Source organism: Danio rerio, chromosome 18 (assembly GCF_049306965.1).
Source record: "Danio rerio strain Tuebingen ecotype United States chromosome 18, GRCz12tu, whole genome shotgun sequence".
Lineage (NCBI taxonomy): Eukaryota > Metazoa > Chordata > Actinopteri > Cypriniformes > Danionidae > Danio > Danio rerio.
In genome coordinates, this window is record NC_133193.1 from 40757501 (window position 1) to 40772377 (window position 14877).

A 14877-nucleotide genomic window follows, 5' to 3' on the forward strand; every position below is an offset into this window, starting at 1 on the left:
AGAACAATTCTTTTAATCATACAAGATTGTTGTGTGCTTTTGGCTTCAGAATTCAAAATGAATGCCTACTTCCCTGTGCTGAATGATATGACAAAACAAAATATGTAAAAACATTTAAGCTTCCAAGGAATTGTTTCTTTTTAAATATTTCTATTTATAAAATAAGACATATTTTAGCAAATGAATACATAAATATTAAAACTGACCTACAGTATATAAAACATAAGCTATGCAAAGGTAAACAACAAGCTATTACTAAAAACTGAAACAATAGCTGCGTCCCAAATCGCATACTTATGCACTATTCTACCCCATTTTGTAGTATAAATAGTGTAAGTAGTGTGTTCACACTGAAAACTCTAAAAATAATGAGTGCACTTTAATTACAAGGATGATGCATTATCATTCAGCCGGTAAAATGAAGTGTGAAATGATGGACACTTCACACACTCAACGACCGCAGGTTTGCTTACATAGCGGTAGGGGCGGAGCTATTGGGTCATTATCCAACATTATGAAAGCAAAATTCTCCTACAAGAGTGATTATAGCGCCTCCCGATGGTGAATGCGGTTATACTCACGGCAGGTATTATCTGATAATTCGGTCATTTATTTCACTGATTTAGCAACTGTCAAGCATCATTAGGGAAACGGTTTGAATTTCCGCTTAGTAAAAAAACATTAGTGTGCCATTTGGGACAACACTACATACATATACTATCCTGTTGAGTGTGTAAGTGCATAAGTACATAGTGCATGAGTGCATAGTGTATAGTTTGCCATTTGGGACGCAGCTATAATCTCAACGATACTAAAATAGCACTAATAGCACTACTGATAGTATTTTATGATCTATTAAGAGATCTCCAAAAACCAAAAAAAGATTTTTAAAGACATCTGCTCTGTATTAACATTTAATTTATGTTAACAAAATGACTGCCCTCAAATGTTCAATTTACTGTTTTGGAAATTTAGAAACTTGCTCTGATTCTCACTAGTGGCATACTATCTGCCAAATTATTAGGATATTGGCTGTTTATTAGTATCTAAAACAGAGGTGGGCAAACTACGGCCCGCTGAACACTTTTATCCGGCCAGCGAGGTTTTTTTTTAAAATGCTGCTTTTGAGTAATGTTTTGGTTTCAGAATTAGTAAACTAATGATGCAATACAAGTGAATGCCATTTGATGGCAGTATTGCACGCGGGACAGTTAGAGCAAGCAGTAGAATTAAAACACACTCTCAGATATTAAAATGCACTCGACCGTTAATGACTGAAAATGAGACTGAAAATTTAACTTTGAAAGTCGTGTGTTTTGAAGTTTTGAAGAATGGACAACAACATACTTCTTCACCAATATCGGACAGAAAGCGGTATGTCTAATATGCCAAGGAAGTATTGCTGTTTTTAAAGACCACAACCTAAGGGGTTATTCACACCACAGAGCATTTAAGTTCCAAATACGTAAGGTGCACCACAGTGCCTTTTTGTTGACAAGAAAATAAGGTGCGTGGTGCACTTTTTTATGTCGCTAGGCAACGACTGAATCAGCTGGGTACTTTGCGAGAGTGTTGCTGCTTATATTAATATAACTTTTTTTTAGGCTCATTGTTCACATTAACATACTTTTAATAATAGAATGACTTTGAATAACAAAGACTAAGATTCATTTTCCATTTTATCTCATAGTTTTATAATGATTGATATGAGCATATTAATACAAGCTCAAATGAGATTGTTGTGAATTTGACTCAAATTATATAATAATTGCTGGTTAAATGTGTTAATTTTTTGCCATAGAATATATTTTCCATGCATACATCCACTTTAAGAAGTTCTTTTATCAAAGATTTGTGGTTTTATCAAGTTTTATGTTGATTTATCTGTATATTCTCAAAGCAGTGCAAATTTGATTATTGTATATTTAAATAGTAAACTTTAAGAATTATTTTAAATGTGTTAATATGAGATTTTTTTTCTATCAGACAATATATTTTCTATTCTCCACTGTAAAAAAAATATTACATTATTATTATTATATTTTATACGAGATTATTCTATCGTTTTATGATGATTGATAATTATATATAAATAGCAGTGCAAATTAATTTGACTTGTAAATTTGACTCAATAATAACTATTTTAAAAATCTGTTTTGTGTTAATGTGACATGTTTCTGTTCGCTATTACTTCTTCCATGAATATTGTCAATATAAATTAAAGTTTTTTTGAAGGATTTGACATTGGGCCCTTCAATTGGTTTGCAAAACATGATGTAGCCCTCGGGTCTAAAAAGTTTGCCCACCACTGATTTAAAAGTGCACATTCTGTATGATCTTATTCTACGTTAATAATTATACACAATATCTAAACTACCTTCTTAATTACTACTTTATTAAGGAGCAAATACATTTTTTTGTTTATTGAACTAAAGTCATACCTAATGCATTGTTAATATGACATAAATTTGTACCTTAAAGTAAAGTGTGACAAAGTTTTTCACTTTGGTACATTTCTCAGATCAGAATTTAAATTTGCAAAACAGTAAGTGCATTTCTCAAAACAGCATGTACAAATAGCGAAGCAGCATGGATTACCTGCAAAAGCCAGTCTCTTTCTCAAAATCCTTAGTTCATCTCTCAAAACTACATTTCTATCAATAAACAAGTCAGTGCCGTCAGAATGACAGCTCCGCGTGTCATTGTGTATGGATAAGACAGTCAAATTACTTCTTTTTTTCTTGATTGCTTTGATGCAGCCATCAACTGAGGCCCCACGAATATGTTTTAATTTGAAAAGTTCTGCTATGGTTACGCCATCTGTTCACACTACGTCAGAGTTTTTGAGCTCCGAGAACTGAGCTTTTTAAAAATGCTGTTAAGGTCGTTTTCATTTTAAAAACGCTGATGTTCCGTGTCAGTGTGGATGGGGGGAAAACGGAGACAACTGAAAACGGAGGCGGTGCTGCAGACATGAATATCAGTTTTAAAAACTGAATATCATTTTCAAAAGTTTAAAAGTTTAACGTACTATAAGTTTATACACTATAAAAAATAAAAGCTAGCAATCAGTCAAATGCAATGCAGAATCAGTGTACGTGGTTACATTAATTAATATATGAACTTATCTTTATGCTCAGCCAAAACACGTTACCTGAGAACAAGTAGGCTATTAGATAAAAAAAAAAAACAAAGTCGGACATGAAAAGTCTGACATGCTCTCATCTTGGCAGATGACTACCTGGAGCTCAAACGTCTACATATGCTGCATCGCATGCCAGAGTGTGTGTGTGTGTGGTCACATTTTTAGCAGTGTAGTGTGGAAGCAGAGTTGTTCAGAAACGCTTTACCATGTCAAAACATTTAAAATATGCAACAAAAGATAATTTTACCTTCAAATAACACAACTTGCAAACAAGTATATGAGCATATTGTAATCAAACACTACACCATGGACAACACAATACAGAATTGTAGCCCTTGCCCATGCCGTTTGTTTGTCATTCTGTTTGGGCTGTTACCTTTTTGCAAAGAGTTGGATCTAAAATAAGAGACCCTTTGTTGAAATTTATATTAAATTAATGACTTTTTTTTTTTTTACTGTGGCTGAAAACTGAAATACTGTTATAAAAAAGACAAAAATAATAAAATACTGTAAATATTAGAGGAAACTAATGTTTTAAAATACAGTCAAATCTGTCAGAAGACATATTCGCTGTTGACCTGTTCCATCCATGCTGGCAAAGAACAACACAGACCGGCCACCTTTTTTATAAGGTTTGCAGACTGATTGCTAATTGAAGGTTTGTGTGAAGAAGTGTTAAACCAGTGCTTCAGTGATTTCATACAAATCTTGATAGTTTCTAATAGTTAGGAATAGATGCTTTCTGTTTGGTAGACATAGCTAAAACAATAAAGTTTGGACTGCTTGAATAACATCTGTGTTAACCGTTTTTCAAAATGGTGGAGAAAATGTGTCAACCCAATGAGAAAGGGTTTACACATTTGCAAGACCTGTCTTCTACTCTGCTGGGATAATGTTGATGAAAATTAAGTGCATCCTAGTTACTTTAATCAGTTCAAATCAAACAAGAAAAACTGTTAAAATGTAAAGCTTGAATAAGTATTTTTTTTCTAGAATTATTTGAAATATAAGCATAAATTGAGGTAAAGGCAACAAATGGTTTCTAAGTTATGAGGATCAGACATCCACATCAACATAACACCACTGTGTTTCGTTTGTGTGCCATTATACGTTTGCAGTGAACAATGCTTTTAATCACCAAAGATTGTTGTGCTCTCTTGGATTTCAAATTCAAACTGAACATCTCATTCCCTGTGCTGAATGACGCACTTGACTTTGAAAAGTTTGTCTCTAACAAGTCAGCCTCTATTGGAAGCAAATGTAATCAGGCATACTCTGCTTCTCCGCGAGGCTTTTTCTGAGAGGCTGATATAAATCAGGTTTTGATCACGGCTCATTTTTATTTATAAGATCTTGTAGAGGCAAGTTTTTCAAGGGAAGACAACATCATATTTTTGGAAGCCACAGTGTAGCTACAGGTAAATTGGCTCTTCGCGCAGATTTGTCACCATCGCTCTCATTTCTCCATGTAGTGATCTGAGAGAGACCGTGTAGTCCGTCAGGGCACTTCAGACGCCGTCTTCTCCAGCTCAAACATTGATGAGAAACCCTCTCTCAAGCATAAACCTGGCAAGCTCCTCTTCTCAAGTTTTGACGATAATTGGCAAAGTAGCAAATAGCCTGAAATCATAATGCTGGTGGATGTTTCTCCTGGTAGATTGTTTTTGCCACCATCAACTTAAGAAAAAAAGCTGCTGGCTCATTTTAAAGGAACACTCAAATTTTTTTATTTATTCATTCATTCATTCATTAATTCACTCACTCATTCAGGTGAATTGGGTGAGCTAAATTGTCTTTAGTGTATGTGTGTGAAAGAGTGTGTATGGATGTTCCACAGAGTTGGGTTGCAGCTGGAAGGGCATCCGCTATGTAAAACATATGCAAGATAAGTTATCGGTTCATTCCACTGTGTCAACCCCAGATTAATAGAGCGACTAAGCAGAAAAAATAAATAAGGACAGATCTATTTATTTATTTGTTTGTGTATGTATGATTGCATGCATGTATGTATTTGTTTGTTTGTTTATGTATGCATTCATTTGTTCGTTCATTTATTCGTTCGTTTCTTCAACTCCCATAAAGTCAAGTTTTATCAGTGTTTAATTCCATCAGCAGATCTGTCAGGAACACTTTTAGCTTAGCTTAGCATAGGTCAGAGAGTCGGATTAGACCATTAGCATCTCACTCAAAAATGATCAAAAAGTTTGGGGTCTGAATGCAGACCTGGTGCAGATGCAATCCGAGCTGCATCTAAGGCCTTTTAATGGGCTCACCTAAACCCACCCTTGCCCCTACCCCTCACAGTGATGTCAATAGCTTCATTGAGTGCATTGTGTCTAACATTGCATCTCTAAGAGATGCAATCTCAGTTTGCATCTTTAGGGCTGCATCTATTGAAGAGTTTTGATAATGTTCTCATTTAACTCTAGTTCCATTGTGCATTAATTATTGTGCACAGATTTTGATCAATTTGGAGTGAGAAGCTAATGGTCTAATCCAGTTTAGTTATCTATGACAAGCTAAGATTGACTGAATGGATTTAAAAATAGTAAAACTCAACTGTTTTTCAACTGCAGGAGAGTTGAGCACACAAACACACACACACACACACACATATATATATATATATATATATATATATATATATATATATATATATATATATATATATATTTTTTTTTTTTTTTTTTTTTTTTTTTTTTTTACTTTATACATGAACATAAGAGTGATTAAAAATACAAAATCAATGACAAAAGCCTTGAGTGTGATTACAAAAAAACTGACTAAAGCCTTGAGTAATTGTCAAAATCTTGAAAGAACAATAACATCAGTGTTATTTTTCCAAACAAAAGCCACTGCTGTCACGTCAAGGCTTTTTTTTTTAAACATCTTTTCATCAAGACTCAGTTCACCATAATTATTAATGTCTAGCTGATTTTTTTTTTCGATATTCTTCAGTTTAGTGTTTACATAGAAAAATAAAACTTAATAAAAAGAAAGTGGTGGGCAGAGAGAGATGTGAGGACTGAGGAAAAGAAATCAAAGGTCTATGAAGAGGCTAAGAAGCGGAGCTCTGAAGTTATTATGATGTGCTGCTCACGTACAGGATACACCAATGAGGACTTTTCCTTGATCCCGTGGGATCTAGGTTATTGACCTTGCACTTTAACGATATAACAGGGCCTTTCTTGAAGCACCAGAGGTGTTAATTAAATGGAGCAGCAGAGTCAGGATGCAGGAAACGCACGGACACTGACGAGTCAGTTGTTTTACTCCACAAATAACCATTTATTCTTCACACATTTAGCGAAAATCACGGTTTATTGTAAAGGACACAAGAAGGTAGAGAAACAGAGAGATGTAGCAGTAGATTAAGTACTCGGTGCATGGCACATCATTCTTAGGGAGACGACTCACTGTGAGTCCAGTTTTTCTCTTTAATTCTGGCACCAAAAGCTCCGAAATATTCAACAGTGATAGTTGGCCAGCCAACTTGAGCCTCGTAATATGGAGTAGGAGGAGTAAATTAATCTTTGCTACAACACGAGACAAACCGTACCTTGAACAGCATTAAACAGTTCTTTTTGTCATTTCAGCAGAAGTGGGATTGATGCAGTTTCCATTAGGGCTGCACGATTAATCGGAATAAAACACAAACTGTGACATGGCTTCGTTTGAATATCAAATCACAAACTTTGTGATTAGGTTGAATAAAAGTATTCAATGAAACATGGTTCTGTGTTTAGTTATATCTTGATCCAGTGTTTTAAGTGCCTCAAAGAGGCTTCCTTCCTAGTAAATTCTTTATAACAGGATTACGCATGTCAACATGTGCTTAAAATTTGGCTTGCATTTGACAACACAGCATGCTCCAAGTTTGAAAAGAGAAGTGCTTTAAACCAGCTGCACTCAACAAGAGAAGATTAAGTTCTCTTGAACTTTTCCCACCATAATAAAAGCTTAATGTTTGCACATGACCAGTGCAAAAATAAGTGAATAGATTATAAATATGTAATAAAGTATTCCCTCATTTTATTCATTCACACAATTTAATAATATGTTCAGTTATATTGTTTTAACTACAACAAGGCAACTAATCATTACAACATGGCCACAATTTAGGAATACGGGGCAACAAAGTATTACATTGTGCCCACTGTTTAGTTAAAACAAGGGAATGAATTATTAAAAGCACTGACATATTAGTGTCACAGAACAGATGTTAATTCAAGGCCACAATATGAGGTGTGCGGCTCAACAGAAGATAATAAAATTAAATATATACAACATATATACATGTTAAATATCAGTCTGTGCTAGAAAAAAAAATCACAGTTCAGTTTTCCCCCCAAAATCGTGCAGCCCAATTTTGCATTCAGTACATGGCTCAGTATATTTTCAGAAGCTGCTTTGACAAAAGTTAAAATCTGACCTCAAGTGTAAATTTACAGAACTCAAATGACCCCCAGTGTGACCTTTAACACTGAATTCTGGTCTGCGGTGCCAGAAAAAGTTTTTAATTACAAACAACACAAATCAAAGAACGTTGTGTGTCCTCACTCTGGGAGAGAAAAAAAAATCAAAACAAAATAGATAGTGAAAAAAGTAACAGTTATTAAAAACAACCAGTACCATCGTAACCTTGTAAAATCAATATCTAAAACTCTATAATGCATGCCATACTATGCAGTGGGATTTTTTATTTTTTATTAAGAAAGTTCAAAATTTAATTTTGGGAATTTCTTTTCTACATTAGCAGTGTTAGAATGAGTATTTAGTGTATGTAGATTGTGTTTGGCTACAGTGTGTGTGTGTGCGCGTGTTTGTGTGCATATGTATCTGTGTGTGTGTGCTTATAAGCTCAGTGAACGAAGAGGGGCTTAAACAGATCTGACATCATTTTTTTTACCATGCAGAAAATCTGCCAAGTCTTCCACTGTCCCTTCAGTTGTGTTTGTCCGATTGTGTCTTTTTTAGCTCCCCATCTGTTTTCACACTTTCCTCTGCTGTCCTTGCCTGGCCTTGTCCGTTCTGCTCTGGGGTCTTCGACTATAGAAGAGAGATGACAAGAGTAGAGAATACATGCATATGGTGGAGCATCCCCACTGAAGTCTGGCACAAACAGAGCAGGTGATTAGACATTTACACCTTCCTCTCCATTTCCCCTGTCACTGTCAGACTGACCTATAATTTGACAAAAGCTGTCACCGCTGCTGCAGTGCTCATGGCTGACACTTGTTAGCACTGGAGCAAACAGTTATCTGTGCACGTCGGCACTTACCGCGTCTTGACAGCTCACTTATATAACTGTGGCAACATGGCGGAGCAGAGATGAGGAAAATATAAAAGCACTATGCAAATATTGTGAAAATGTGGTGGACTGAGTCCATAGGCAACATTTGGAAAAAAAGGTTTACGTAATTATGATGCACAGTGAAATAAATACTGTATTAAACATTTCACATTTTGCACATTTCTAGGCTACTATTGTATTTGTTTGTTTGTAAATTAATGTTTATTTACATTTATTTGTTGTCACTTAGCCTGTTTTTACTTAATAATCTTAATAATAATAATAATAATAAAATAATAATAATATAAAAAAAATAATAATAATAATAATAATTAATAAAAATAATAAAAATATTATTATTATAATAACTTTTGGTTCCTTAACAAGTGGGAGGCACATATGCAAACTGTTGTAATTCCTGCAGCGTTCACCTGATTTATTTACATTTATTTGTTATCACTAAGCCTGTTTTTACTTAATAATCCTTATAATAATAATAATAATAATAATAATAATAATAATAATAATATAAAACAGAAAATAATAATAATAATAATAATAATAATAATAATAATAATAATAATAATATAAATAATTTATAATAATAATTAAAATATTATTATTATATTAACATTTGGTTCCTTAACAAGTGGGAGGCACATATGCAAACTGTTGTAATTCCTACAGCGTTCACCTGATTTGGATGTAAATATCCTCAAATTAAAGAGGACAGGCAGTTAAAGCACATGGTTTCACTCATTCATTTCAAATCGATTGTATTAGTGTAAAGAGCCAAAAATGTTAGAAATTGTCTCAATGTCCAAATATTTATGGAACAAACTGCGGAATGAACCGCCAACTTATCCAGCATATGTTTTACACAGCGGCTACCCTTCCAGCCGCAACCCATCACTGGGAAACACCCACACACTCTTATTCACACACATACACTACGGACAATTTAGCTTACCCAATTCACCTGTACTGCATGTCTTTGGACTTGTGGAGGAAACCGGAAAACCCGAAGGTAACCCACACGAACACGGGAAAACATGCAAACTCCATACAGAAATGCCAACTGACCCAGCCGAAGCTCGAACCAGTGACCTTCTTGCTGTGAGGTGACAGCACTACCTACTGTGCCACTGCATTGTCTATATATGTTCATATATTTTTGGAAAAACATTTTTGCTAATATGGCTTTTTTACTTCCATCAAAGTACATAGGAAGACTCACCTGACTGTGTCCAAATGTCTTTTTCATCACAGATGAGCTTTCAGTCTGATTGTGGGAACAATCTGATCCCACCTGAAGAGACAGCAAAGAACACATTCATTTCAAAACACAAATCCCCAAATCACCTCATAATCCAACACAGAGAGCAAGGATAGATGACTTATTTTCAAATACAAGAGTTTAAAAAATAATACAGTGGCCACAACGGAGCATTGATGCTGTATAAGCTGTAATTGTTTGCTGTTTACATTTTCCACAAAAGCCCTGAGCTATGAGATTTTACAATGTTGCATAGAAAAAAAGATTAATCATGTTGCTCAAGGGATGCAGTATTTTTCAGGAAGTGTTTTATATAGTTGTCTCTATAAGCTCCAAACTAACTAGAAAGGTGTTTTAGAAGAAACACGTTTAATAAAACAGTACTAGGCTGCAAAAGACAAAAAAATACACCCTCATTTTTTTATATTCTGACAGGTTTAACAACTGGGAGGTTAAGTGTTTTAGGACAGTGGCAGCCATTAAAACAAATACGGTAGGCAGTAAAGGGTAAATATCTAAAACTCATGGCATATAGTTTCACCTTATGTGCTGTTTCTTCCAAAAATAAAAATTAAAAAGGGTCTGTTTCTTAAAGGATATTGTACATCTAGACTTGTGTTCACTCAGAATAAGGCCTGACAGGCTCATCACATCTTGTAAAGTACACAGACACTTGTAAAAATCATCATCTTCAAAAAAAAAAAAAAAAAAAGAGTAAAAGTGACATTTGACTTTTGGACCACCAGTCTTCAAACACTAACTAATTAATGCTAAATAATTTGGTCTTAAATAAGACACAAAATTCAGCAGCGTTCATAATATGAAGGCAATAATGCCTGTGTGAGTGTCTTTCAGAGCTCTGTTACACGGCTCTCATCACCTCCATCACCAGACGAGAGCTGCTTTGGGAACATTTTCATTAGACAATCTTCACGGCATGTCATCCACCGATGCTGACATCTTCTCCCTGCAATCCAGTGTTTCTCTCCCTCGTTCTGTCTGTCTTTGTTTCCTGTCTCCGCACACTTTTCCCCACACACAATCTCACACACACAATCCTGTCATTACAGTTGATAAGTGCATGTCAGCAGTCAGTGATATCTGTGATTCATTGTTCCTGGTTCATCTTTCCAGACTGGAGGATTCTACAGCGTGTGTCAACTGCGATGACGAGCGAGGATCAGGTAAGGTTGCTCACCATTTATATAAATGTGAAATCTATGTGTTTACTTAGCTAACTTTCATTATCTGACAGATCGGACATAGAAAAATTATCTTTTTCAAATATTTGCAAAAATAACCTTTAGAATTACTGCTTTATAAAGAGCTATGAAATTCAATTAGGTTGACAAAGAGAGGCATAAGCCATATATCGCATACATATATACAAAAAATGATACAGTCTATGACATACTGTGCAAGTTCCTATTTGAATTTCACATATAAAAATGTCAAATATGTTACATATTCATGCAATATTTCAAATATTTGCAGAAAATGGCTATTATATATATATATATATATATATATATATATATATATATATATATATATATATATATATATATATATATATATTATAGGCCTATTTGAAATAAAATCTTGTATGTCATGTATGTAGATTGCACATACAGTTGAAGTCAGAATTATTAGCCCCCTTCAAATTTCTTTTTTTTTTTTATATATATATTTCCCAAATGATGTTTAAGAGTGAGGAAATTTTCACAGTATGTCTGATAATATTTTTTTCTTCTGGAGCAAGTCTTATTTGTTTTGTTTAGGCTAGAATAAAAGCAGTTTTGAATTTTTTAAACACAATTTTAGGGATAAAATTATTAGCCCCATTAAGCTATATTTTTTCTCGATAATCTACAGAACAAACCACTGTTATGCAATAACTTGCCTAATTACCCTTAACTGCCTAGGTAACCAGATTAACCCAGTTAACCCGTTTAATGTCATTTTAAGCTGTTTAGAAGTGTCCTGAAAAATATCTATTAAAATATTATTTGCAGTCATCATGGCAAAGATAAAAAAATAAGTTATTAGAGATGATTTATTAAAACTATTATGTTTAGAAATGTGTTGAAAAAATTAGCTCTCTGTTAAACAGAAATTATGGAAAAAGTAAACAAGCGCACTAAAAATTCAGGGGGGCTAATAATTCTGACTTCAACTGTATGTCATATTTCTATATGGCAGGGGTGTCCAAACTCGGTCCTGGAGGGCCATTGTCCTGGAGAGTTTAACTCTACCCCTAATCAAACACACCTGAACCAGCTACTCAAGTTCTAACTAGAAATTTCCTGGCAGGTGTGTTGAGTCACATTGGAACTAAACTCAGCAGAACACCAGCCCTCCAGGACCGAGTTTGCACACCCCTGCTATATGGGAATCATTGCAAAGTCATGTTTAATCCTTTTAGATGTGATGCATTACTGAAGAAATCAAGGTACAGCCCAGAAAAAAAAAAAAAAAAAAAAAAAAAAAACTAAATTTTGTCCTTATTTATTATCTTTTTTTCTTACTACTTGCATTCCGGTTGCTCATGCCACACATGCACCTTACAGAAAAGTAAAAAAAAAGAAACTAAAAAATGTACAATTTCATTCTGCTTTGTATACAACTGTCAATAAACATACTGAAAATGATAGGCCTACTTTACTAAACTAGTTTTCTGAGAGTATACGATGTGTACTTAAGATACAAAATGTGCTGTTTTTTTTCTTTTTTTACTATAATTACAATACAATAATTGTAGCTGTAGTACAAGATTAAAACATAGCTATAAAATATTACTATTATTATACTATCATTGCATGTAATGTGGAAAAATAGCCCCAGTACAAAGTAATAAATAAAAGTTGATTTTAGTATTTGCTGCAAATTTGCTGTTATTTCTGAAAATAAGCATATTGAATAAAGTTAGTTTTGTAAGGATTGAGAAATACTAACAACTTAGTTTAATTTAAAAAAAATTATAATAAAATATATATTGAAATACGCTATATGTTAAAGGTGCAGTAGACCTATGTAAGTTTGACACCCAGTGGTTGAACTAGGTATTGCACACCTGGGTGAAATCAAATGCAAGTGCAGGTTGCCAGATTGATGACACCAACAACAGTGTGTCTGACTGTTGAGCCTGAAGGCTGATTAAAGGCTGACTTAAACCGTGTTCTAAATAAAAGCAATAGCACATGATAGAAAAAAAATCCATATTAAAAGACGTTTTTGTTCTAAAGTACACCTACTTTTTTTATTAATTTTTTTTATTTTAGAAACAGCTTACATTTATTGCCGCCAAACAACATGGTAAACTGACAATGTTTACCGTAGGTGCAACTCATGTGCTTTATTCAGCGTTAATTGTGAATAATGTGAGATTTAATGTCATTTTACATGACATTGTCGTACTACCGAAAGAGGTAGCTTACCTCAGATCTTGAAAATAAAATAAACCCTTTAAAATGGAACTTCAGTGCAAGCCAACATGTAAAGTGTCAGTGATTCAGCATGTACAATTAATAATGTTAAAAAGGTTTACTATGCATTATAAACTTTACTATTTCGTTGAAGAGCAGTAAGTGCACTATTCTGTATTTCTCAAAAGCTGCATTTAAATTTCTGTTGTGTTTTGCCTGGTGCAAGCAGCCCAACAACTTATCACTGCAAATCTCATCATGTAGCGTGTTGTTAGGATACGGGGTTACAATGTAACATGTTTACCCAATGTTGATGTTCGTAATATTTATATTATGTGCTAATTAATAACCATCTCATGTGGAACTTGGGTAAATCTGTATCTCATTTTGGAGTCTGCTGTCCAACGGAGGTCACATTTTGAGAGCTTTCCTGACTGAATGAATTAAATACGCTGTTTTCCACCAAAGCAACCTGGAGTGCTAAAATATAATTGGCAAAACTGGCAGAAGGAGGGTTAAATGAACCAAAACAAAGACAGACCTTTTGTCACATAACTTACATTTTCAAACCAGAATATCTGACTTCAGCATTGTTTTTTTCAGATAAACAAGTATGTTATTAGCCCCCCTGAATTATTAGCCCCCCTGGTTATTTTTTTTCCAAATTTCTGTATAACAGGAAAGAAGATTTTTTCAACACATTTGTAAACATAATAGTTTAATAACTATTTTTTTTATAACTGATTTATTTTATCTTTGCCATGATGACAGTACATAATATTTTACTAGATATTTTTGAAGACACTTCTATACAGCTTAAAGTGACATTTAAAGGCTTAACTAGGTTAATTAGGTTAACAAGGCATATTAGTTTAATTAGGCAAGTAATTGTATAATGATGGTTTGTTCTGTAGACAGTCAAAACAAAATAGCTTAAAAGGGCTAAACATTTTGACCTTAAAATGTTAAAATGGTAAAAAAAAAATACAACTTCTTTTTTTCTAGTTGAAATAAAACAAATAAGACTTTCTCCAGAAGAAAAAAATATCATCAGACATACTGTGAAAATGTCATTGCTCTATTAAACATCGTTTGGTAAATATTGAAAAAAATAACAATTAAAAAAATCAGGGGGTGGGGGGTGGTTAAGGATGGGGTATTAATTCTGATTTCAACTGTATGTACAGTATACTTTGAGTTCAAACATTAGGGGTCATATTTACTGAATAGCACAAACAATGGAGCGTGCCGTCCCATTCACTCATTCATTCATTCATTCATTTTTTGTTGGCTTAGTCCCTTTATTAATTCCGGGAAATACTGGTGAATCTGTTTCGATATGTTAAGTTGCAACATTAGCAGTAAATTACTGGTTGTTGTGTGTGCACTAGGATGACGATTCCTATTATGAGTCTATGCAAGGAAAAAACACATTGATGTAAGTCTGCTGGAGATCAGTCATAAAGCTGATGAAGCTAATTGTTTTTTTATGTAAACGTTCTCTAGACAGATGTCTGATTTGCATACTAATTGTAGTATTGGATCTAGTTGTGTCTTGTGTTTTTATGGATCCAAAACAAGTTCTGTGTAATCGTACGTCTGTTATTCAAAAGTTCCTAACATGGTACTAGATTGAACAGAAGTGTTTCTCCTCATCTAGGTGTGTGAAGAAACAGTACAGCTTTTAAAGGTCATTTCTGACAGTGTTTACCAATATTATGGCAACGTATGAATGCTG

General features: G+C 33.9%; 1 protein-coding gene across 3 annotated transcripts in view; it reads right to left on the reverse strand.

Annotated features, from left to right (window-relative positions):
• Positions 1-2975: 2975 nt before the first annotated feature.
• Positions 2976-14877, reverse strand: part of luzp2 (leucine zipper protein 2) — a 255851-nt gene continuing 243949 nt past the window's right edge. The window contains exons 11-12 of one of the 3 annotated variants that reach the window (XM_073928766.1): positions 9439-9747; positions 2976-4929 (exon numbers count right to left, since the gene is read on the reverse strand). In XM_073928766.1, coding sequence (XP_073784867.1) covers positions 4912-4929; positions 9439-9747 — 327 coding nt within the window. In that variant the 3' untranslated portion in view covers positions 2976-4911. 3 annotated transcript variants of the gene reach the window in all.